This window comes from Colletotrichum siamense (genome assembly GCF_013390195.1).
Source record: "Colletotrichum siamense strain Cg363 chromosome Unknown KSG_Cg363_contig01, whole genome shotgun sequence".
Lineage (NCBI taxonomy): Eukaryota > Fungi > Ascomycota > Sordariomycetes > Glomerellales > Glomerellaceae > Colletotrichum > Colletotrichum siamense.
The window spans coordinates 6,068,689-6,092,364 of record NW_023501014.1 but is presented as its reverse complement, the minus strand read 5'-3'; the positions used below and the strand labels follow the sequence as shown (position 1 = coordinate 6,092,364).

Below are 23,676 nucleotides of genomic sequence, written 5' to 3'. Positions count from 1 at the left end.
CCCGCACCGATTGATTCTTTGACTTGTTGCGCTCGACGCTTGAACATCGCATTTCTTTCAACATGCCTTCGCTTTCGGCTCAAGTTATGCTTGAGCCCCCTAAGAAGGCTCGGAAACCGGCCAGTCTGGCGATTGCGGAATATGACAGGGCTGGGAACCTGAAAGCCAAGTTTATCGAGTCGGCTCCGCGCGCCGGACCTGCTCGAGTCGATATCCTGGTAAGCTTAGAAAGAAAAACAAAAAAGTTTCCATCACCACACCCCTGATCCTTACCTCACCAACAGAGTTGCGCGATGCATGTGATTAACTGTTCTTCCGTGCAGCTTCCTACAATACGAAAGAAGCATTGGAGAAAGGTGCTTGACATCTTCCTGCCGGATGGCTATCCTCACAGCGTGACGGATGACTATGCCGCCTACCAGATTTACGTATGTTGATTCTCCTTCCGGTTTTAGATGGCAGCTGCTCACCAGCATTTAGGACTCGTTCCAGGCGTTCGCCGGGACGATAGCCGGCATGATATCTTCACGTGCCGTATGGGAAGGTAAGCAGCTGTGAACGTCATCGACGGCTAAACCTGCCCCTTGATCTTTGGATGAAGACCAGTCCAAGTGATCCACTTGCTAGTAAGATAGACGCTAACCCATCGGACAGGTATGGGAGTTGGTGACTCCATGGCTTCGCCTATTGGCGCTATGATGATACAGGTGATTCGCGAGTCGATGGGTAGACTCGGAACCATTGCCTTCGCTCACTTGATGGGGACATCAATAGAGGCCGAGTGCAAGGCCTATCGCATGGCTTCCGATGTGCTGTGCAGCATTGCCTTCATCTTGGATTGTCTCTCGCCGCTGTTCCCGAGAAGCATCAGATTTCTAATTCTGTGCTGCTCAAGCATCTTGTTTGCGGCGAGTGGTGTTGCTGGAAATGCATCAAAGAGCAGTCTGAGCGGCCACTTTGCGAAGTGGAATAATCTTGGGGAACTCAACGCCGTAAGCGGAATGCTTCCGAAGTTTTCGTCGATGACTAACATCATACAGAAAGACGCAAGTCAAGAAACGGCAATTTCACTGATGGGCATGCTCGTGAGTTGCAGACATTCAGAATAGCACCGGAATTTGCTAACTTCATTGCAGACCGGCACTCTGGTGGTTTCTTGCCTAACAACACCAACCACTACCTGGACAACACTCTTCATCCTGATCGCCATCTACTTATTCCTCAATTGGAAGGGTGTCAGAGCCGTCAAATCCCGCTCGTTGAACCGACAAAGGGCGAACATTGCATTTTCTGCACTGCTATCCAAAGATCAGGTTCTTACGCCCGGAAAGATTTCCGAAAAGGAGCTGATTTTCGAGAGACGCGGTGGCGAGGTTTTCCGATGGAACGCGGACACAATCCTGGGACATTGCAAATTCGGGGTGCCACTCGAATCTATGCTCCAGGCTTTGGCGAACGGCCAACAGAACATGAGGTCTTTTCAACTTCCGACGGTGGATCTATCCAACCTCATGGAGCTTTTCGAGAATCAGCAGTACATCATGTGGTGCCAAATATCCGAGGCGGCAAATTACGAGGGGGCCTCTAGGATCAAGGTGTTGGTCGTGTTGAAGAATGGCGTTTCCGCCAAGTCGCAACTGAAAGCTTGGTTCCACGGTCTTTTGCTCGCGGAGCGGCTGCACGGTCTGAAGACACCCGAGCTGAGGCGAGCTCAGCTGGGTCAGCACATCATGCTGGGACACATTCAGGCGACAATGGCCCTAGCCGACGAGAAATACGAAGGATACGCGAGGAGACTGTCGGCTGCCGGCTGGAATCTGGAGGTTGCCGTGCTGGAAACCCGATCGGGATCTCGGATAATGCGAGAAGTTGATGATGAGGACACCCATTGAGTTTATGCAACGTTCCGAAAAGGGACAATCTAGATAGATACCTTACAGACAATGTTAGTCTTTCTTGGTCTGAAGATGACAAAAAAAGCACCGTGACGTCTAGCTTTGAGCTTGATTCAATCTCAAGTCATGTCAAACCGTTCTAGCGTGTGGTCGGTTTCTTGTCAAAACCAACCCATCAGGCCAGCAATGCTATGTTGCGCGATCGTTCGCCGATGCATCTGAAGATTCAAAGGCCGTTCGAGTCAATAAGCTTGATTCAATCAGCAGACCAAACCGTGATTGTGCCGGCTGCCGCATAAGAGTAAAGGTTGCGATGCGTTCGAAGGATCTCCCACATGGTCCACCCAGACTCTCTGCGCGAACGCCACGTGGGGTAGAGGAGGTGTGCTGTGGGAGTATCAAACACTGACAAACTGGCGCGCAACCCACACCGATCAACGCGGCCCGGGCAACTGCCGCCAATGTTGACATGCTTTTTTGTGATGTGGCATTATTTCAAATTGCCTGAACATGATGTGGTCATCTACTTGACGCCTGAATGAAGCATTTGCGCGCCGTGCACTGCTCTGGAGTAGAGGCTGTGCTCTCTTCGCTTTCGCGTTGTCTCTGTTGTTCTTTTTCCGCTGGGCAGAATCGCTGATCGCTGATAAGGAGAAGCTTTGGACACAATTTCGCTATCGGTAATTTGATCTTCGCCCCGTCCCGTGCTGCAATGTTCTAGAGTCCCGACACTCCGGCCTTAACTCCATGAACACCCAAGTTTCCCCCTTAAACATAGCCATTCGAACTAGAGCTTGGCGCCAATGCGCGCCATTGCGGTGCCCGTGCTGCTCTCCGTCAACATGCCACCCGGTGACCCGACTCGTTCCGGGTGTCAGTTTGCCTTGGGGTCCCGGAGCTTGAATAAAGAAAAAAATAAGGGGACCTGGGGGAGCCCCGCTCGTATTGAATTGCGGGACCGAAGTCTCCAAATGCGAACCCGAGGGGGGAAGACGCAGAGGCCATGACGACTCGCACCAGACGCACACGCATTAGACTTCTGGAACGGCTGATGTATGAGACACGTGATGGCGCTGACAACGTCCCAATGCCTTCTTGGACCCCTTCTGGGCAGTGCTCAGCTGTGATTGGCCCCTGTCTCAATCTCGGGTTCGAGTGCGCTTGTTGAGACGGTGCTGTGCATACCTTATTGTGTGGGAGCGCAAGCCACCGTGGCGGCGCCGTACTCGTAAACGCGATCCATGAAATTGCCTATCTGGTCCATGCCTCATGAATCTTGCGCTTGGATATATAGAGGGCCGAGTCCGTCCGCCAACACTCATCATGAGATGTCATGCAAACCACTAGACCTCTGATTTCTTTAGCCTTCTTCTTTTCCGCGCCACGATGACGAAACAAGTTGATCTTCCCGTTCGTCCGACAGTCATCCAGAGGACCAAGTCACAGCTTCGTCGTCGCGGTGATCGCACACAAAACCCGGTGCAACTCCAGGCATTTGAATGGAACCTCCCCGCCGATCATTCGCATTGGAAGCGTTTGAGATTAGCACTCCCAAGTCTAAGGGCTGTTGGTGTCAACAGTCTGTGGCTTCCTCCAGGAAGCAAGGCCAAGGATCCGGAGAGCAATGGCTACGACATCTACGATGCGTGGGACCTGGGAGAGTTTGACCAGAAGGGCTCAGTACCCACGAAATGGGGCACGAAGGAGGACCTGATGGCGCTGGCTGCCGAAAGCAACAAGAACGGCATCGGACTCGTGTGGGACGCGATTCACAACCATCGCGCTTATGCGGATGAGACTGAGATGGTCAAGGTCGTCGAAGTTGACCCCAGAGGTAAGGCGCACGCGCGACTCATGTACACCAGGATGCCATGCTAAACTTTGTTTCTAGATAGACGGATAGACATCACAGACACGTATGAGATTGAGGCATGGACGAAATTCAACTACAAGGCCAGAGGTGGCAAGTACAGCACATTCACGTACAACAAGACGCATTTCAACGGCACCGACTGGAACCAGCAGAACAGCAAGAGATCAATCTACCGGTATGTGGAGGATGGAAAGAACTGGCACCAAGACGTCGGCACCAGCCAGGGCAACGCGGATTACCTCATGTTAGAGAACCTCGACTACACCAACCCCGAAGTCGTCAAGGAGTCAACAGAGTGGAGCCGATGGATCGTGGATGAGCTCGGTCTGAGAGGCTTCCGTGTGGATGCGGTGCAACACATCTCATGGAACTTCATCAACGAGTGGACGAGGTACCTGAAGAAGACCAGTCGGCAAGACCTGATGTTTGTCGGCGAATTCTGGCACGGCGACGTTCGGGTGTTGACGAACTGGATGGACAACATGCATTCGTTCTTCAGCCTGTATGACGTCCCGCTGATGTACCACATCGCGAGACTGTCGTGGCATGAGGACCACGACTTGAGGGAGGTCTTCAAGAATACTTTGGTTGAGCAACGCCCCAATAACGCAGTGGTATGTATCTCATCCGGGAGTGTCAGCCGATTACACCCAGCTAACGTACCTCCAGACTTTTATTCGCAATCATGATACCCAGCGTGGCCAAGCTATGGACACGCCTATTTCAGCAGCATTCATGCCCCTCGCCTATTCTCTTATTCTCCTGCGACGAGACGGACACCCCTGCGTCTTCTTTGGCGACCTCTACGGCACCGGCCTCCCCCACCTTGAGCCTTCTGTACCAGACCTCCCGAATCTGCTCTTGGCCAGGAAGCTCTACGCCTATGGCAAGCAGAAAGACTACTTTGACAAGCACGATTGCATCGGCTGGGTGAGGCAGGGAACTGAGGAGAGGCCCGATGGTCTTGCCGTTGTGATGAGCTGGACCCAGTCTCCCGAGGCCGAGTCCCAGATTTGCATGCAGGTTGGACGCGAGCATGCCGGAGAAGTGTGGACAGACGTCATGGGCCTGGAGACAGCCAATGTCATGATTGATGAGAACGGCTTGGGATTGTTCCCCTGCCAACGGAACAGCATGGCATGCTTCGTCAATAAGGACGCTAAGGGGAGGAAGAGGTTTCCTGTTCGTTTCGACACTGACTTCAACGGCCTTCTCAACTAGAATGACAGCGTTGCGGTGTATTTGTCGTTCTTTCTACTTGTGGTCACTGCGAGTGGGCTCAAATTCAATTTTATAGATAGGGATTGGCGTCTGGTTGAGATTCTATAGCGTGGCATACCATAGCGAAAACTCAAGAAATCTTTACTCTTTGATTACACGGTCAGCGGGCAGCCGAGACACACTCTGGAGAGCCTCATGTGGGATTATCAAGTAGGGTGATAAGCATAACTTCGGGTGAAATCAATTAAATTAATAACAAGATTGGTGCGTGTAACCAAGTCGTAGACCCTGTTTTCCTCCACCGACTCACTGATAGTAACTGCCCATAGCCCACATAGAATGATCGTCTATGTGCTTGAACTTTTCCCACTGGAACATCATCTCGCTCTTCGCGCTTTGAACTTCGTCCTGATCAGTGATGATTCCGACATTGAGGAATAAGTCCATCTGCTCAGCAACCCATTTCTTGCACCCTTGTCCCTTGTTGTCGAAGTCATACTTTTCCCTCCCATATTCAACAATTGTGTCGACAAAGTTGCTGACCTTCAGCGGCTGTCGAGTAGTAAGCCGGCAAATGCATTGGGCCCGGCTGAATTGTCGATCTTCCAAAAGGCTGATGACGATGTTTGCTTTGGAGCCATCGCCTCCACCGCCGGCCGGGGTTCCGCTGGGCGTGCAGTCGAGTTGTATCAGACGCCAGGCATCAGGGTCGAGATGATTCGGTGTAACGGTCAAGTAGAATGTCCAGTGATTGCCGCCGTTAGCGAGAGGCTCGTGGGCGACCGCGCTTGCCTCCAAGACAGAGAGGGAGAAGATGTGTTCTCGATCCTTCTTCGGAATACACTGCACTGCCTCGAATTTTGGTGGTTGAAAAGCCCAAAGCTGCTGGGTTGAAGCAGGGTCAGAGGTTACTGAAGGCATCGCAGAGGAATCATTAGTCGAACTTGGCTCGACACTGGCGCTCTGGGTCATCGAAGTCATTCTGTGCAGCTAGAACCTTGCTTATTGTACACAGACTTCGAAGAGCAAGCTTTCAGATCGTGAGGACTCGTTGATACTGAGAGGCTGGTTTTGCATGAAGGAGGGTAGAACGGCCACAAAGCTCGTTAACAGGCAGCAGTTAAGAATATGAAGGGGTACTGGCTCGCCGCACCACTTACTTAAGTAACCGCTCGTTGAGATGCAACGACATCCGGACAGGTTTAAGTGGGTATGGCTAGGCAGCAGGCTGGGAAATCTTTCCTTTGACCATGAGAACCGGCCAACACGACGTGACATCGGCTATGTTGCCGCGCGCTACCAAGACCAACCAAAGACCTAACCAACACAACCCCATCAAAATTCAATATTTACCCAATCGCAGCAAAAGATCATGCAAACCACATCGGATCTCTATTTCTCACCAAGTTTTATATGATCCCCGCTGGTCGTAACCCCATCTGCTTTTGACCGAAGTCCACATGTGCAATTTCGTCGCTGCCACCCCGAACCAAGCTCGTCCGATGGCGTCGGACGCCAGACCAGGAGAATTTCCGACCGACTCTGATAAGTCAACTCAACTGGAAGACATATCATATCCACTGGACGACGTGGAGTTTGACTCGGTCACTGACGAGCAACTTGGTCGTCTTTTCCAAACGGCACCCATCTTATACCAAGCTGGCAGTAACAAGATTGTGCGAATCTCTCAGAGTCTCGTTTTGAAAGGCGATGGCACAGTCTCCAAAGTCGAGGGTGAAACTCAGCGCTTCGCTGCAGTCCATGGATTCCCAGTTCCCAAGGTCCATCGGATCTTCTCCTTGTTCGGGCTTTACCCCGACTGGCCAGAGGAACAAAGCTGGTTCTTAGTCATGGATTTTGTGCCGGGAGTTTCTCTTGAGAAGGCATGGCCAGACCTCGACACCGACACTCGCAACACCGTGGCAGTCAAGGTCGCCGAGATTATCGATCGGATGCAGTCTCTCAAAATGAGCGACATGCCCCCTGGCCCTGTTGACTACGAAGGCGATGAGCCCTGGCGAGGTCCCTATTTCACCGCATATGGTATCGGGCCTTTTCCGACCCTTCAAGATATGGAAGACTGGTACAACCATAAACTGGACGTTTGCATACGACTCAAGAGGACAAGCAATGAGACCAAAAGATTCTCCTTCACGGATGTTGTCCTGACTCATCAATACATTGCACCTCGAAATCTTATCCTACAAGAAGGGAATCAGAACCTATGCCTCGTCGACTTTGGATTCGGAGGCATATATCCGACAGGGTTCGAACAAGCAGCTTTGGCGAGGCAGGCAGTTGGGCAATGGGATGTGGAATTCGGGGAAATGGTCTTGGAGAGGCTATCAAATCGAGGAGAAAAGGAACTGAAACAGCTGAGGGCTATTATGTACGGACTGACGACGGGTGTATTGTTGTAGCTTTCAATTGTGCGCAATGTTGTGATTCCGGATGCGAGGTTGCGTTTTCAAGGACGAAATGTATAACGTGATTGCGCCCAGCACTACCAAAGATCTCAGCGCTTCTAATAGAAAGAAACCACTGAGTCGTTTAAGCGTACGTCAGTTTCATCAGTTCTGCACGCTTTCGGTACAAGTCCATTATAGTTTTGCGATACTTGGACATAATTAGTAACGTAGGGGCAGCTCGAGATCGCGTTCGACTTGTTGCTGATGAGAGTCGCCTTTTGATCTGTCGTCTTCAACCCTCCTCTTGATTGCGTATGTCTAGGGCACACCCCGATAGCCATGTGATCAGAAGGCCTGCCCGAGTAGAAGAATCTGTGCCCTGAGTCTCATCAGACTGGGGGGAAGAATAACGTTATACGCATAACGTGACCGAATTGCGTAGGGCTGGTACTGCTTACTGATCATACTCAGTGCTGTTCAAAACACCTTAGAATGCCTTACCCAATGACCCAGAAAATACAATGTCGTCAGCCCAGATTATGCGGGCTGACCCTGAGACCCTTCTCTTATATGCCTCCGCTTACGACATTGATGTTGTTTAATAAGCAACATAAGCAACATGTTTTTGTCTTGCAGTACCTGTTTTCTCTAAGAAGATAAGAAATGCTACTGTTTGGGCAGTCGTGAAGTCTTGACTTGCCGTGGGTCACAGCTGAGACATAGAATTAAACTTATATCATAAGACTGAGTTACTTAGTTACGGCTGACTTTCTGGAATTTGACTTTTGGAAGCAGTCTTGCCACCATCCTCCTCGTTGCCAACGTCAGCTTGACAGCCGGTCGCAACCCAGTCGCTAACTGCCAAGACTCCTCGACCCCTGTTGTCTGACCCCTGCCAGTCTTCTCGCATAGCCCCAATTCTCACCCGCTCTCCATTATCAGAGGCCAATAAAGCCACGGAGACCCACAGCAGGACCTGGAGACTAGAAAAGGGGGCATTTTTGACCCCTTCACTGAGCACCATCCTGCTGTTATCGAAACAATGCCCCGGAAAGGAAGCCGCAAAGTGAGAACGGGCTGCTTAACTTGCAAGTGAGTAACATCACTCCATTGCCTCAAATCGCGTGTCATCCAGTGAATTTGCACCTAACACGGCTACGTTCAGGGCTCGGAAGATAAAATGCGACGAGACAAAGCCGGTCTGCGTGAAATGTTCCGCGACCGGTCGGAAATGTGACGGCTACAAGGCGCTGACCCCGGCACGCCCGGCCAGACCGCGGCTTTGCCTGGCGAAATCCCCGGACGAGTTTCCGGGTTCTCTAAACGGAGCGGACTACAGGGCCATGCAGTTCTTCTCTGAGATGGTAGGCCCAAACCTGCCCGGCGCTACCGACCCGTATTTCTGGACGGACCTCGTCATGCAGTTCACCAGGTTCGAGCCGGCGGTAAAGCACTCCGTGCTTGCCATTAGCGCATTATATGAAGATGTCACCATGACGAGTGCGGATGCGAATAGGAGCTCCCAGACTCGATGTCTGCGTGATAACAACCTCGCATTAGCTCATTATAATATTGCGATAAAGCATCTGCTGGTCATGGAGAACAAGGGGCTGGTGGTACTCGTCTGCCTCTTGTTCATCTGTATCGAGATCTTACAGTCGAACCGCGAAGCTGCTCTTCAACATAGCACGCACGGGACGATCATTCTGGGGACCTCCGATGCTCTCTCCTATCGCTGGGTCAAGCAGTGGGTGCTGCCACTGTTCCGCCGCCTCAACACCCTAAATTTCTGGTTCGGGGAAGGACCTGATTTACCAGATCTCAAGGTCTTCAAATGTTTGACCCCTGCGCAGTTTTCTGATTATGATGAGGCGGGAGACATGGTCGATGATATCTTCAACCAGGCATTCCAGATTCTGTGCCAAGGCTACATCTACCGAGGCGGGTCTATGAGAGGCCAAGACCCGTCTCCGGAGTTACTGAGCCAGCAACAAAGAATCGTACAGTTACTGAACGAATGGCATGCACTATTGGAGAACCTTGAGACCAGATTAATGTCGACAACCAAACAGTCTACTATAACAAAAACCAAGAAGGGGTTTCTTCGAACATTCTCCTTAGTTCGGTACCATATCTGTCGAATCTGGTCCAACATAGCCTTTGCCTCGTCAGAAATGGTATTCGACGAGCACTTCGACGACTACCAGACCACAGTGGAAGAAATGCTAAAGACAGTCGAAAACCGACCTCCAGGCCGCCAAAGCAAATTTGAGTTCGAAATGGGCTTCATCGCGCCAGTCCTGTTTCTCGTCATGAAGTGTCGATATCTCAGTCTTCGATTGAAGGCACTTCGGTGCCTGGCCGTTCTCCCGGCGCCAAGAGAAGCACTCTGGGAGAGGGACGGCATGTATGCGGTGGCACGGCGTATGGTGGAGATAGAACACGGCGTGGTTCTGGATAAATATGGACAGATACCGCCTGGAGTCGAGCCTTTGCGTCCGGGGTTGCCTGCCAAGACCATGCGAGTGGAGCAATTTGTCACCGAGACGCTGGATATGACCGGCAGGGACGTCTTCGGCCGCGAGGTCCGGGGGACGAAGGTGATTTTCTTCATGCGTGCGGCAGACGACTCTGTCCGTCTTGTACCAGACGTGCTTCCTGGTGCTGGCGTCGAACTCCCTGAGTGGTCTGTAAAATGGGCATATGATAGTGTATCCTCGGATACAAGTAGCGGACGAGAAGCGCAAGATATTGTCGATGACTCAGATGTGATGGCCCTAACTCAGGCATATCAAAGGCTTATGGATAGTCGAAAGGAATAATTACTACGTTATCTCCTAGGTTCATCCCCATCAAGGGACAATGCAATGTTCAGTGACATAAACAGTCTTTACTGTGCGATGCTGGTATGAATGAAGTCAAATATTGCGGCAAAGGCGGCTTTGCCGTCTTATACCGGTCTCGGCCCCGGAAGGCGTCATTTTCGTAGTGCAACCGGGTACTCCGGCGGAGGTTGTGGGTTTGGAAACTAAGACTGAGTGCCTGCCTTCTGGGCCAACATACCTCTGAGGTTAATTCACGACACTCAAGACAAAAGGTCCACGATGGGTCTGAACAGGGGACTCTGGAGGATCATCCGGCAATCCGGGGTACAGAGTGACGCAGCCCTACTGGGCTAAATGGTCTACGCGTACTCTGAGCTCTTTGTCTACTTCGTTACTGTGGATCACCGCCTCCCGGTTTTGAAGATCTCCCGAGAGTGGTGTACCGTAGGCTCCGAGACAATTCTGTGAGCTTAGTCTGACCCACCCATCGCGATTGCGGGCACCGAGGTGTTGCATAGGCCGTATCGCAAATGACGGTCAATTATGAACGCGTGTTAGGCGGCTAGAGGCGAGATGAGATAACAAGTCGCCGAGCCGGACGATGTCCGCCACGCGCTGCCCCTGGCTCTAACGAGCTCCGTCGTCCTGCAACATTTTAGCCACCCACGACGTCGGATCTTGCAAGTCAGAAAAGTTGGGCAAATTCAAACCTGCCATCCGGACGTGGCGCGCCACAGGAAAATGGTGTAAGGGACGTCGGGTCCGACTTACCCAATCCGACAAGTTCTGGATTCCGAGCAAAGACCATGTCTAAATCTGAATCGCCTTGTCTGACTCCGGCGAGGAGCTAGCTTTGTTGGTCCAGCACTTCGTCTGATAGTCACACTCGGCTGCCCGACGGAATCCGTGTCACTTTCCAATTATTCCCCCATTCATTGGACGTCGGCCGACATCCCATCGCGTGGGATGGCCCAGCCAATATCCCCGGCTGCGCTAATGCATTAAATTTGCCCATATTTGTGATTGGAGGCGCCTCCTCGGCCTCCACTCCCCCCGCACTCCACGTGGACTCTGAATCGCACGGTTGACGTCAAAACGAGCCTGTGCCTTCGGGCCCAGGGGCGCATGGGGCGGAAAGATGGGCTAAAAGAGCGCGGAAACATATGGGGTTAAAAGGCAAGTATCCTTGTCTGCTCGCTGGAGCATCGGAAGTGTCGTGGGAGAATAAAACAGAAGGTCATGCCACCTCGATCGAGGGCAGACTAAGTCCAGCATCTTGAAATGTGTTGAATGCAATTTTGACTCTCTGAAGAATCAGTTTTCACGATGATTTATCTACCTGTTATTGCTGCAGTCGTCTCCTATCTTCTTCTGGTACGGTTCCTCAGATACCGGCGCCGAGATGACCTCCAGAAAAGATTCCCGTACAAGACGAGGGAGGAAATGGCGTCCATGTCGCTCTCGGATGCTGCCGCAATAATACGCGAGCTCTCAGAGCAGGAGTTCCCCACAATCTTTTACACATCAGTATCTTTTGCACTATTCAAGGTTTGCTTTTCTCCTACTATTTATGATCGTCCCAAAGACTAAATTCCCATCAGACGTATGGAATTCCAACTATTTCCAAGCTTCTTGTCGCTACGAGTCAGCTGTCTGGCGACGCCACAGCCTCAAAGCGGCGCACCGACACAGGCGTCTTGATGACAGAAATCATGATGAACAAGCCCGAGTGTCCTCGTAGCATCGAAGCTATCGCTCGCGTCAACTTCCTCCACGACCGCTGGCGTAAAGCTGGGAAGATCTCCAACGACGATTTGCTCTATACGCTGAGCCTTTTCGCCCTCGAGCCAGTGCGCTGGACCGCCAGGTACGAGTGGCGAGATCTGACCATGCTCGAGAAGAACGCCATGGCAATGTTTTGGAGAGACTTGGGCAAGGAGATGGAGATTTCGTACGATTGTTTGATCTCGCACATGGCCGAGAAAAACGACGCCATCGCGTGGCTGGATGCTCTGCAAGTCTGGAGCATCAACTACCAGGAGAAGTACATGGTCTACGCCGTTCCGAACGAAAAGCTTGCACATGCAAACGTGCATCTACTACTCCTCGATCTTCCGAAGTGGTCGCACAGCTTCGTGTTTGCGCAACTGCGGTGCTTGATGGAGACTCAGCTGAGACATGCAATGGGGTAAGTAGTGGTGAACTGGTCTTGGATGCAACTCTTGGTTACTGACCTTCGTTCTAGTTACGAGGACCCTAGCGACTTTCAATTTTCCGTCTTCAACGCTATCATGAACACGCGCCGCTGGGTTCTGAGGAATCTTTGTCTTCCGAGGCCCAAGTGGTGGACCAACCCAATGCTCAAGGACATCGACAAGAAGACTTGCCGATACTACTTGCCGACTTATCTGGCCCATCCATACTACGTCAAGCCTACCTTCTACTCACGATGGGGGCCTGCCGCTATTTACAGCCGTCTCATCGGTGGCCGCCTTCCTGGAGATGAGGGTACCAAATACCATCCTGACGGTTACCTGATTCCCGAAGTAGGACCTGATTCCCAAAGGGGCAAGGGGAAGGAATACATGGATATGACCAAAGAACGAATCTCACAGGCTAGAGGCTGTCCGATGGCCTTTGGAGTGTAAGTCACGGCGACTTATGCCCACAGCATAGAGTACTTTCGAGCTTCGGGTAGCAGATATGTTTGCATTTGGCCGCGGAAATCCCCCACCAAAAGAGATTGCCATGTAACATAAGCGAATGACAGAGCGTGCAAGAGGAAATTCCCACTATGAATTTAAAACCCTTTAACTAGCTACCTCGTATGCGTTGGGCATGAAACCTTTGCTGCGTGAAAAGCATAGATCTCATGTAAGTCTCGCTGACGACTTCGAGGGCACAATACGATCTTCACATTTGGCATTTACGCTTATCGCTAAAACCGCTCCTAAAACTAGATAGGTGGGTAAATTCCGTCGGGGATAGTTCGCACATGTGTCTGTCAGTGAGTTTGAGAGTTAGTCGCTCCTGGGCCGAGGGCTAAATTTCCCCGCGAGATGGCTAGTCATCTGATGCGACTCAGCCAACCAAAACGCCAAGACAGTCCTCTCGGTTTCCTAATTCAATAACCAAACTATATTTACCCTTTTTTCAGACGCGATCGTAGATCGAGGCCCGTCAAGCTGGGCGGAACAACAACCTTAAAAATGATCGGTCTCCCGAAGGCATCGGCCTTTACCCCGGGTTCGGGGTTACGACACCGACTGTCCGGCAGGCTGCAAACATCCGAATAGTATAACCATGCTTTTACCACAGCACGTTTAGCCCATACAAATTCTTCTCAACCCCAAGGCTAATTTTCGATAAGCAATGATGCACTATCTGGCTCGCGTCTGTGTGCTCCGTCGAAAATCTGTCTTGCATCTGAGCTATGAATTTTGCACCATCACCCTTCCGCCTCGAGATGACTAGCAAGAGGCCTGAAAGGTTGGTTGATTTATGTAAGCCCTAATCCCAGCACAAATTGGCATGACTATTCATGACGCTGATGCCACATGCGAGGACATGAAGGCGACAACAGCGTGCCCAAGCCAGCCATTACTTCATGCTGTATCTACACTGATTGAAGGCAATTATCAATATGCATATCTCTTCACACAGTTCGGACAATAGACGATCAACGTAATTCGTTTCCTCATGTTCCACAAACTACAAAACACTCAAAATTCGCTAAACCCATGTAATACCCTGCAATTCGCACCACCAATCGCCCTCGTTCTCGTAGTAATCAAACTCAGACTTCCCATAAAGGTCCTTTTCTGCGTTGTCCACGGTGCAAACATTCAAGTTGAAGTTGCACGGCTGCATTGCATCAAACAGAACGCCGTTCGGTGACACCTCTTCCCAAGGGTTGGTCAGCTGCTCGTAGTCGTGCGTGTCGAAGCAGGTGGTGGGCCCAAGGAAGATGTCCTCCTTAGTCAGGCCGTACACGTCTTGCAGCTTGGAAGCGAGGCGATGTTCTGGCACGAAGTCGTCACTGCCCATCTTCTGCAGGCGGTATTTGGTCCACAGGCCGTTGGGCTGCTGCTGGCAGTAGAAGGCGCTCCTGTAGTCCTTGTAGTAGTCGTTGGGATCGCATTCCGTCATGTTGTAGACCCGGAAGATGAAGACGTTCTGGGCCTGCAGGATCAGACCCATGGCGTTGATGCTGACGGTCTTGTACATCCAGTTCTCGACGTCGTCTTGTGTGAAGTTCTTGTTGCGGACGAGGTAGTTGCCGCCGTGGAGGACCGTGTTGATGCCCCACTTGGTGTCGTTGATGGGTGCGTCAATGATGTTTTGCGCGTACTGGCCGATGGCTTTCTTGTACTCGTCCAACTTCTGGCCCATCTGGTCTCCAATGGCGGTCCACCTGACGAATTCCTTGTCCGCGCTCGGCGCCAGCAACATACCGCTGACGATGATGTTGTTTCCCTGTACTGCTGAGGCGATACCACCTTGAACAGCTCCGAACACCGCAGTGGTTGGGAAAGCGTTGAGGATACCGTTCATCCACGCAATGGCCATCTTCCATCCCGTGACGTTGTCCTTTGGCTTCGGCCACAATTCGGTAACCATTTTGGAGAGCCTCATGCCCAAGATAGCTGCTGTGTATGTCACAGCGAGGTTGAGGTTGTTGACATAGTTGTTCCACCCCTGGATGCCCATGAGCGCGTACCTAGGTATTGTTAGCGGAAGTCGAAGACAATGAGGCTCAACAACATGTGACGTACCAGCCAGGAAGTTGGACAGGGGAGCATGGCTGTCCAGCATTGCACCATTCGTTAACGCCGCAAAAGAAGTTGGGCGCGCCGAGGTAGGCTCCCAATGCTTGAATGTTGTTGCTGGGGTACTGGATGTAATGTTGCGAGGCGTTCGCCAAAAAGCCGTCGACATCTTCCTCTATCCATGTTTGGTTGGAAAGTGCCTTTGTTTCGCAAGTTGTTTGCCGGGTATCTAAGATCGTAGGTCTGGGGAGGCTGATGTCGTTGTTGCTGACCGGGACTGGTGTGGCAACGGTCTGTGACATTAACAACGCGACACAAGTCGCGATTATATGTTGGTAACGCATGATGAGCAGCGAAACAAAACAAAAGAGGCGCTAGGACAACGATCAAAACCAAACCGCAACTGGGTATATGGAACTGTGAACGACCGACTGCAGATGAACGCTGAGTTTGAGAGAATCATCAAGGTTTCCCTCGACGATGATATATTTCTCTGGGTTGCCTGGCACACACCCGGCTTATGGCGGCAAATACAGCGGCTATCGTGACCACCATCCGAGGTGCGGTCTAGCCAGATAAGGGGGGATTGCGCAATCGGCAAGGCCCATTCAACCATATCTCTAATGACTCTGGGAACATATTAAGAGTAATTGGTAAGGGACGGATGTGTGGAGAGATATCCCACGCCGAACCGGATGTCCGCTCTCGCGTGATAGCTTGCCAATGGACCACTTTGGCCAATGGGAGAGCGCTTGTTTGCGGAAAACCATTGAGATAGGGGAGTTGGCATTTGTCCCAAACGGAGTTATCAGCTTGGCAGGTGAAGGATCTGAGTCGTAAGAATGAAGCTTATCTCAGATGAGTGTCAGCCCTAATGTTGCGAAGTCAGGTCCTTCGCTGTTGCCGATGAGACCTAAGCAGAGAGAATAGGTGATCTCAATATTTTCGCTATATTGATTTAGGGCGTGATAAGGTCGCTTCGCGGCAGAGGCCGCATGATTTGCCGGGGTACCCTAATTATAGAAAGCTATGGGTATGCGGCGATGAAAGCCGCAACTCCAGTCGTTGGTTGAGCAGCGAATGAGGGCTCAGCTAACATCCCCAAACAGGCAAAAGGTTCCCAGAAGGAATGGACACGGGAAGGATTTGACGTTGACGGAATCTGAAGCTCGAGCACGCGATTGCAGCGTTACGTTGAGGTCGTTTGTGGTGCAGAGGAATTATAGTAATTGAGTCAGTGTGTTGAAGTATAAAATATGAGGGCTCTGGGTCTTTCCCAGCGAAAGTTTCCCAGCCTGGAACGGATCGTCCGTGACATCTCCACGTCTTTCGGCAACACCGATCTTACGCCATCCTCGCGGGTTATCTCGTGTCAACCCGCGGAGAGTGGTTTATCAACACATTGGTGTAAATGATCATGCATCGTGACTCTGGAATTATTGATAACAACGGGCGGAGGACCTCAATAGTTGTTCGCAAAAAAGTCTCTCATTCCCAGCTTCAACCACACTCATTTGGCGTTCGTAATATCGACCATGTTTGTTAGACTCTTTGTTCTGTTTTGTGCGCTCGCACTTGGCACACTCGCCGATAGACATCACTTTTGCTGGTGCAACAGCGAGCAAGTGCCGGACCACGACCTCTGCTTAACGCAAGCCGCTTGCAACTATTATCCGCAAGACAAGTTCTTCGGCGTGCACTACGGCGACCCGAATGCGCCAACAATTTCCAAGATGAACTTCAAGAAGCAAGAGTGCTATGGCACGCGCGCGTGGCCCATCATCCCGCACCCTTTCCTCGGAGGCAACGAATTTGAAGATGCGTGTTACGCTGCCGCGGCGGATCCCGCCGTCGTCAATGCGTGCGGCATCTCACCGGGAACACGAACCAAAATTAAGTCTCGGTGTTCTCATGGATTTGACTAAGCTCTAATGTAAAAGGCAAGCCACTTCCGCCACGACCTGAGTGTGGCCCATACTTGCGGAGTGTTCCGTGACTGACATTTACTACTCAGATACCCCCACATCACCAAAATGGCCAGGAAGCGGCTGGACGCGGTTTCTCACTCAGGTATACGCCAGTCTTTGCGAGGCTTGCTGCATCCCAATCATGGGTTCTTAGGGAGGACAACAGCACTAGAAAGGAGGATGCAATGGTGTTCCAACATCGGGCTTGTAACTGATTTAGTGATTCGTAGCTTGCGTCTAGCAAATATTACGTGAGATGATTCGCATGTGATTCCCGGCCAACTTTTAGCCTCCAGCCTGTGCGCCTGGTAATGTCGTTTCTGTGCGCTGGTTTTCCAGTTCCTACGTGCAGGGCTGCTCATAACCGCGCCCTTTCACTAACAGAAGAGCTATTTTGACCGGACAAGCCAGAGCTTAGGATTAATGCCTGTCCACAGACCCACGCAGCGGCTTCTGCTCCTGTCTAGGTAGTGAGTGGATAAGGTAGGTAGAAAGGAAGGAATCTGAAACCGCAAAAGAAAGCTGGAGATTTTGGGCGCCGAGATTGAACTTTGCTAGGGCCCGTCAATTGCTGACGTCATCAGGACGGGAAATATGCTAAGATGCGCCCTGACGCGACGCGTCTTGATCATCAACAAATATTTCAGCACTGGCAATATGGGGAAAAAGCGCGGTCTTGATAAAATCAAAGGTGAAAGCGAGCCCTCCGAATGGAATTGGAAGGAGGCAGATAATTACATCGAACGGAATCGCGACCAGCTTGCAATCGAACAACGAAGGGACATTCGCATGTACTATGTTATCTACGCCGGGAAAACATGTGGCATATTTAAGAACTGGGCAGGCCCTGGTGGTGCTCAAGAGCAGACGGGAGGAGGAGTGCGAAGCAAAAGTATTGTCACTAAGAACATACACTCGTGTTTGATCGTTTAGCTAACGAATGCTAATCACGATAGGCATTTCAGCGTCAACCTGGGAGATAGCCGTGAGCCCAATCTTCTGCCCTTACGACTACGACTAACGAACAGCAGATGCAACTTCTTCGTGAAGGTTTCGCTAGGGAATCCATGGCGGGACATTTGCCGCGTTCGCCAACAAAACCTCAACGCACTGCTGCTGGGTCTTCTGTCAAGGCTGGAAATGGCTTCCCGAGCGAAGCCTCGTCAAGCAAGCGCCCGCGTCTGAATAATCCTTCTAAGTACCCTGAAAGTTCTCACGACGCGTTTGTCGCATCGGCAAACAACGAATTACGAGGTGAAAAGAGCTTTGATGAGGAGGATGAGGTCGCACCGCCACCGCCGCCCGAGCTACCACCCCTCTGTCCAGAACAACAACGCGCGCTAGAGCTGGCGATTAACGGAGAAAATCTGTTCATTACTGGGTATGTACATGAATGAAAGATAATCTGGTGATTAGCACATCAACTCACAGCTGATTTCGTAGATCGGGTGGTTGCGGCAAATCCCGTCTAGTAAAGGCTCTCTACGACACTCTCACAGCCTATGGAAAGACCGTTCACTTACTTGCACCCACAGGCCAAGCAGCGGTCAATATTGGAGGAAGGACGATCTTTTCATACATTGGATGGCGGCCTGACGACCTCGGCCTGGCCAACAGCACACTTGTCGCGAAGGCACGAAGGAAACACATTTTCTCCCGGATCAAGTCCACTGAGGTTCTCATTATTGATGAGATCAGCATGGTCGAGAGACAAGTGTTCGAGAGGCTCAGCTACGTTCTAAGCGTGATTCGACGAGGTCGATACGAACCATCGGCACACGGTGCCTTCGGGGGCGTTCAGATCATTACTGTTGGTGACTTCTGCCAACTGCCCCCCGTGAAACCATTCAAATATTGCTCCTTCGAGATGTTCGATGAAGAAACCAAGATCCCTTATTCATGCGGGTTAATGGAAACGTCGGACGATCTGCTGCATTATTGCCCTCGGGACAAGAGCCACGGTCAGTTCAAAGATTGCGAAAAGTGGGCTTTCAAGTCTGACGCCTGGCATCATTGCACATTCAAGTATATCCTCCTCTGATCGCTGGGATGGGTCGACATGCTAATTCTATCAACAACCAGAAACATACACTTGACCACGATACATCGGCAAAAAGACGAGGGCTTCGTACGAATGCTTCAGAACATTCGTAGAGGCCACGTTGATGATGATGAACTTGACCTTCTTTTGGAGAAGCGCAGGGTTGATGGTAATGGGACATTTTTGTTCAGCCACAAAAATGATGTCAAGAATCACAATGACGCGAAGCTCAAATCCCTCGATGGCAAAGAAGTACAATATCAGTGCCTCGATCATACACAACCCATCGGCGACAGAAAGAACAAACGCGACGATGAGGACAAATCTCGATCTCAATCGCTCGGCGATGATGACGATAGACATCGATATCACAAATGCTTGGAGATGAAAGTCAATATGCCTGTCATCTTACTTTCTAATGTGAGATCATTTACTTTGACGCTCATGGACTCTAGAATTGACGATTCTTGCAGATCGATGTGGAGAAAGGTCTTTGTAACGGCAGCCAAGGCACGGTCATTGGTTTCGTACCGCGTCTGGAGGACGACCTCAAGGATCCAAATCCCAAACATTACAAGGGCGATCAGGTTGGCTACGATTTAGCGAAAGCACGTTGCAAGCAAATCGGAGTCTTCAAAGCGAATCTGGACACGAAACTATGTAAGTATCCTGGTGTGGCAGAATGCGATATATTCATGGATGCTTACATGCTTTCCAGACCCCGAAGTTCGGTTTTCCAATGGCGAACGCCGCGTTATCGGCCCTGATTGCAGCTTTCACAATGTTGTTACTTGTTGGAAAGAGATTGATGGTGAAGTTCGGTTGGCTTTGGAGTCATTCTCGGTAAGAACTCAAATACCACTCGTCCCAGGTTGGGCTATGACCATCCATAAGAGCCAAAGTCTTTCACTTGATCGCGTAACCGTCGACCTCGAAAGTGCCTGGGATGGGAGATTGATATATGTTGCGCTCAGCAGGGCTCGTTCGCTCCAAGGTCTCTGCGTGAAAGGAAGCAGAAGTAAATTCAGGGAGAATCTCTCACTTGACCCTGAAGTGGAGAGGTTCGTGAGAGACATTGAAGAGCGAAAGCAGGACGAGATCATATGAGCTTTCGCTGGCTAGCTCATGAGTCATGGTGGTGCAAGGATTAGCTCGGTCGTGTACACTCTGGAGCGAGGAAAGAAAGGGGGAAGGCCTTGTGGCCAACTATTTGTAATCCTTTAATTGCATGTCTTGACCTTTGGACATGCTGTCTTTTCGTTCCCATAATTACATTCGTGCAGCACTTGCATCAATCTGTTGTCGAAGGTTTTATGAGAATGTAGCACCCTTTTGCTACTATCCAGTGCTGTCAACTGGGAGACTGTGGGGCTAAGGCTGGAGTCGTGCCAGTCACGGAGGAACATTTCGCTTTTTCTGCTCCCAGAGCCGGCGCCATCGAGGCTGACATCGTTTTGGACAGAGAAAAGGACATTGTCTCGCTCAAAGATTAGACAGTTGCACTCACCAGTGTATGTGAAGGTATGCCTAGAAATAATGATGCCGATGGCTTCCTGTTCAACTTCAAACTGATCACAAGCTTTGTGCAAATAAACATAGCCACTCTTCGATCCATGACGCTTAAGGAAATAAGAACCTGCCTCCCCCAGTCCTGCCTACAGCACCGTTATCTCTAAGGACCTGTATCGTTTCATCGTGGCCTCCAACCGCGGCGCTTTGAAGTGCAATCTGGCCTTTTCGTCCCTTGAAGCTACAAGCATTCACATCAGCACGGGCTGCCAACAAGCGTTTGATTATGTCCACATGGCCTTTCTCGGCTGCGGCATGTAAAGCCATCCCATCTCCGTAAATGCCTCCCAGGGCGTAAACATTAGCGCCTTCCTTGATAAGAAGATCGACTATCTCGAGATGACCTCGTAGACATGCCCCTTGAAGAGCTGTGTAGCCCTTGTACTTTGCTGAGGCACCATTGATGTCAGCCCCATGTTGGAGAAGAATCTTCAATATCGTCATGTAGCCGCCGCCTGCTGCAGCCTGTAATGCCGTGTAACCTGCCGTTGGTGACGGCGGAGCATTCACGTCGGCTCCCAATCCCAGTAGTCGGCTGACCAAATGCTCATGTCCTCGCTCCGCTGCTGCCTGAAGTGCCGTTCTTCCGTTGTATCGGGTCACGACAACTGACGACGCTGGTGACCCGTGTGTCGGATGCGCAGGCTTCGACAACACCTCGTTGACCTTGGCCCCAGCACTGAGCAGAATGTCGACAACCTTCTCGTTTCCATGTCCGCAGGCGATCTGCAAGGCATTTCTTTGGAAGTTATTGCCTCCGCAGAAGTGGATATCGGCCCCGGCGTCAACCAGCATCTGCACCGCCTGTTTGTGGCCATGCATGCATGCAGCCTGGATGGCCGTCTGTCCGTAGTAGCCGCGCGGGGGGTCGTTAACGGCCTCCGGGTCGGCGGCAAGGATTTCCCGTATGTTTTCCAGTTCTCCGCCTCTGGCGGCAAGCTGCAACGGCGTCCAGCAATATTCCTCTCCGTCGTCGGTCTGCAGGGTCGGGTCCCATGCGGCATCCAGAGGCGGCAGAAACTTCTGCATCATGTGCCAAAGACTCGAGGTAGCAGGTGGTACCGTGGGATTCAGACGGAGTCATCCGGCACAGGGGCTATGAAAGGATGAAAATGAGTTGTGGTACTGTACAAAATGACAACAATCCAGGTCAAGTAAGCCAGTCAGATTTATTTTGGAAGGCGCATGCACTGAGTCGTAAGCTGTTAGGGAAAAGCCATCTGCCTGTTGTCTGGCCAAGGTCGTTCGATTATCTTACATGCGCTAGCTTGCTGAATCCTGGTGATTATCGGGATTCGGCACAGATGCCATCGTCAAGCTGCGGGGGTCAAAAACCGCAGGGGTCTGGAGCGAGACAAACGGATAGAGGGATCTCTTTCTCTCTCGATGCTGACTCCGGTGCACTATCGGTCGTCGGTCCGTTTTGAGTAGTATTCAAGAGCCCTTGCTGGCTTCTGTGCTTAAAACACTGCGCAGGCCGCAGGGTAATAGCAGTGCCTCAACCAGCCATTCACAATACACCGAACTTGATATCGGACCCGACGTCTCAAAGTATGAAAGCAACCAAGCACCATTTTATTTCTTCTACTAAACTCAAAGAAGAACAAAACAAACAACACGATGGAAATCAGCAACGGTAAAGACAGTATGGCCCATCCTCAGCCATCTCTCAATCCATCATCTTGCATTCCCTATCCAATGTATCGACAACCTCGCGTGAGCATAGGTCATGTACGTGGCGTTCGTGACCTCTTATTGCTGTTCAAAAAGGTCTAATCCGATGCAAAGCACCCCGCCCATGCCGCAAGCCCAAGCGGCGTGATTTGATCCTCGGCGATTAACCGCAGAGGGCCTTGGCGTAGCACGCGTCGTCGATGAACCTCTTAGCAGCGGTGACGGCGTCGTCAACAGGCGCACACTGGCGAGCCTTGAGGCGGCGAGCGCCGACAGAGAGCTCGCCGTTACCACCGCAGCCCTCGCCGCCCTGGGCAAACGCATTCCAAGGGGAGAGAGTCCAGGCTCGGTGGCCAGCGGGGAAGCCCGCAAGGCTGGGTTGACCGTTGTTAGGTCTCAAGCTGTTGTAGATCCTGCCCTCAAACTCGTTGTTGTCCTGCATGCCGGCAGCGTCGGCGACACCGTTGGTGTAGTGTCTCCAGCGGATGACCTGGTCCCAGCTGAAGCCGCCGAGCGCGGCATACTCTTGCTCGTTCGGGTAGGGGCTAAATTGGCCGAGGGTGCCGGAGACCTGGATGAAGTTGCCCGCCGCCGCGATCTCGTAGACATAGCCGTTGCCGTTAAACATCTGTGTGAGGAATCTGACAGCGGTATCTTCGCTGGCGGTAGTTGAGACGTAGCCATCGTTATCGCGACTGGCACCGCTCTCTGCGCCGACCGCATGGTTATACATGCTGACGTTCGGAGTAACTTCAAGAATCCCGCTGGCTCCTCTCGGGGCAAAATTGCCAGCAGCGCGCATCTCAGTTGGAGTCCTGGTATCGGCGCGCCACACTCTGAACTGAGCATTGCACAGAGCAGTCCACAGGTTAAGGACAAAAAGAATGAGAATGTTCTTCTGGAACACCATGTTGGCGATTTGTCGTGCAAACGACGAGACAGCTAATGACAAATGAGGGACAGTGTAAGACAAGGCTTGAGAGAGTGGCTAGTGTTGAGTAGCGAATGAAGTGATGGTGATGATGATAAAAGACAGAGTTGACAGGTGAGAAGACATCCTCCTTTATAGTTCTCCTGACGCTCATGATGCTCAGCATCTTCTCACAGCTGAAGTCTGACGACTTTGACGTGGGCAGTACTTCTCTCTCTCAGCACGCTGTCATGCTCTCGATCTTGGCAACGATCTTCGTAGTGGCTGAGTGTCGTCGACTCAAGAGATAGCGTTCTTGGGATTTCGAGGTCAAATGCCGGCACTATGACTAGGTTCAAACCCAAGCCTGGCTCCGCTCTTGGTGTTCAGTACTTCGCTCTCAACATGACGCCGTACCCGAAATCTTGGACACGAGCTTCCATGTTCTGGTGGCTTGGTATTGACAACCCAAGAGACAACTGTTGCGAGGGCGATATCAAAAGCCCGCACCATAACTAAGTTCA

At 51.4% G+C, this 23,676-nt stretch overlaps 10 protein-coding genes across 10 annotated transcripts; 6 read left to right on the top strand and 4 right to left on the bottom strand.

Annotated features, from left to right (window-relative positions):
* Nucleotides 1-62: 62 nt before the first annotated feature.
* On the top strand, nt 63-1,892 carry CGCS363_v001534 (RUS1 family protein-like protein; the record flags this gene model as incomplete). Its single annotated transcript, XM_036633383.1, has 6 exons — nt 63-218; nt 324-428; nt 481-544; nt 655-992; nt 1,041-1,085; nt 1,137-1,892. 6 exons carry the CDS (start codon nt 63-65, stop codon nt 1,890-1,892), a joined length of 1,464 nt encoding a protein of 487 aa, XP_036501087.1.
* A 1,389-nt stretch (nt 1,893-3,281) lies between these two features.
* AMT6 (Glucan 1,4-alpha-maltohexaosidase) lies at nt 3,282-4,989 on the top strand (the record flags this gene model as incomplete). The annotated part of the gene is made up of 3 exons (XM_036633382.1): nt 3,282-3,729; nt 3,787-4,382; nt 4,438-4,989. The coding sequence occupies 3 exons, from the start codon at nt 3,282-3,284 to the stop codon at nt 4,987-4,989; spliced, it is 1,596 nt and encodes a 531-aa protein (XP_036501084.1).
* Nucleotides 4,990-5,295: 306 nt separating this feature from the next.
* Nucleotides 5,296-5,910, bottom strand: CGCS363_v001532 (uncharacterized protein; the record flags this gene model as incomplete). The annotated part of the gene is made up of 1 exon (XM_036633381.1): nt 5,296-5,910. The coding sequence occupies one exon, from the start codon at nt 5,908-5,910 to the stop codon at nt 5,296-5,298; it is 615 nt and encodes a 204-aa protein (XP_036501085.1).
* A 581-nt stretch (nt 5,911-6,491) lies between these two features.
* CGCS363_v001531 (uncharacterized protein) lies at nt 6,492-7,409 on the top strand (the record flags this gene model as incomplete). Its single annotated transcript, XM_036633380.1, has 1 exon — nt 6,492-7,409. One exon carries the CDS (start codon nt 6,492-6,494, stop codon nt 7,407-7,409), a length of 918 nt encoding a protein of 305 aa, XP_036501082.1.
* Nucleotides 7,410-8,740: 1,331 nt separating this feature from the next.
* On the top strand, nt 8,741-10,219 carry CGCS363_v001530 (uncharacterized protein; the record flags this gene model as incomplete). Its single annotated transcript, XM_036633379.1, has 1 exon — nt 8,741-10,219. The coding sequence occupies one exon, from the start codon at nt 8,741-8,743 to the stop codon at nt 10,217-10,219; it is 1,479 nt and encodes a 492-aa protein (XP_036501083.1).
* Nucleotides 10,220-11,674: 1,455 nt separating this feature from the next.
* Nucleotides 11,675-13,186, top strand: mpaB-1 (Mycophenolic acid synthesis protein B; the record flags this gene model as incomplete). Its single annotated transcript, XM_036633378.1, has 4 exons — nt 11,675-11,770; nt 11,824-12,410; nt 12,468-12,866; nt 13,183-13,186. The coding sequence occupies 4 exons, from the start codon at nt 11,675-11,677 to the stop codon at nt 13,184-13,186; spliced, it is 1,086 nt and encodes a 361-aa protein (XP_036502102.1).
* Nucleotides 13,187-13,954: 768 nt separating this feature from the next.
* On the bottom strand, nt 13,955-15,335 carry CGCS363_v001528 (uncharacterized protein; the record flags this gene model as incomplete). The annotated part of the gene is made up of 2 exons (XM_036633377.1): nt 13,955-14,942; nt 14,998-15,335. 2 exons carry the CDS (start codon nt 15,333-15,335, stop codon nt 13,955-13,957), a joined length of 1,326 nt encoding a protein of 441 aa, XP_036502101.1.
* A 1,191-nt stretch (nt 15,336-16,526) lies between these two features.
* On the top strand, nt 16,527-20,106 carry pfh1 (ATP-dependent DNA helicase pfh1; the record flags this gene model as incomplete). Its single annotated transcript, XM_036633376.1, has 8 exons — nt 16,527-16,852; nt 17,543-17,850; nt 17,915-17,943; nt 17,990-18,339; nt 18,402-18,983; nt 19,041-19,419; nt 19,473-19,659; nt 19,718-20,106. 8 exons carry the CDS (start codon nt 16,527-16,529, stop codon nt 20,104-20,106), a joined length of 2,550 nt encoding a protein of 849 aa, XP_036502094.1.
* Nucleotides 20,107-20,619: 513 nt separating this feature from the next.
* Nucleotides 20,620-21,597, bottom strand: CGCS363_v001526 (Ankyrin repeat domain-containing protein 17; the record flags this gene model as incomplete). The annotated part of the gene is made up of 1 exon (XM_036633375.1): nt 20,620-21,597. The coding sequence occupies one exon, from the start codon at nt 21,595-21,597 to the stop codon at nt 20,620-20,622; it is 978 nt and encodes a 325-aa protein (XP_036502093.1).
* An 808-nt stretch (nt 21,598-22,405) lies between these two features.
* E2AA-1 (Heat-labile enterotoxin IIA, A chain) lies at nt 22,406-23,152 on the bottom strand (the record flags this gene model as incomplete). Its single annotated transcript, XM_036633374.1, has 1 exon — nt 22,406-23,152. One exon carries the CDS (start codon nt 23,150-23,152, stop codon nt 22,406-22,408), a length of 747 nt encoding a protein of 248 aa, XP_036502096.1.
* Nucleotides 23,153-23,676: the final 524 nt, after the last annotated feature.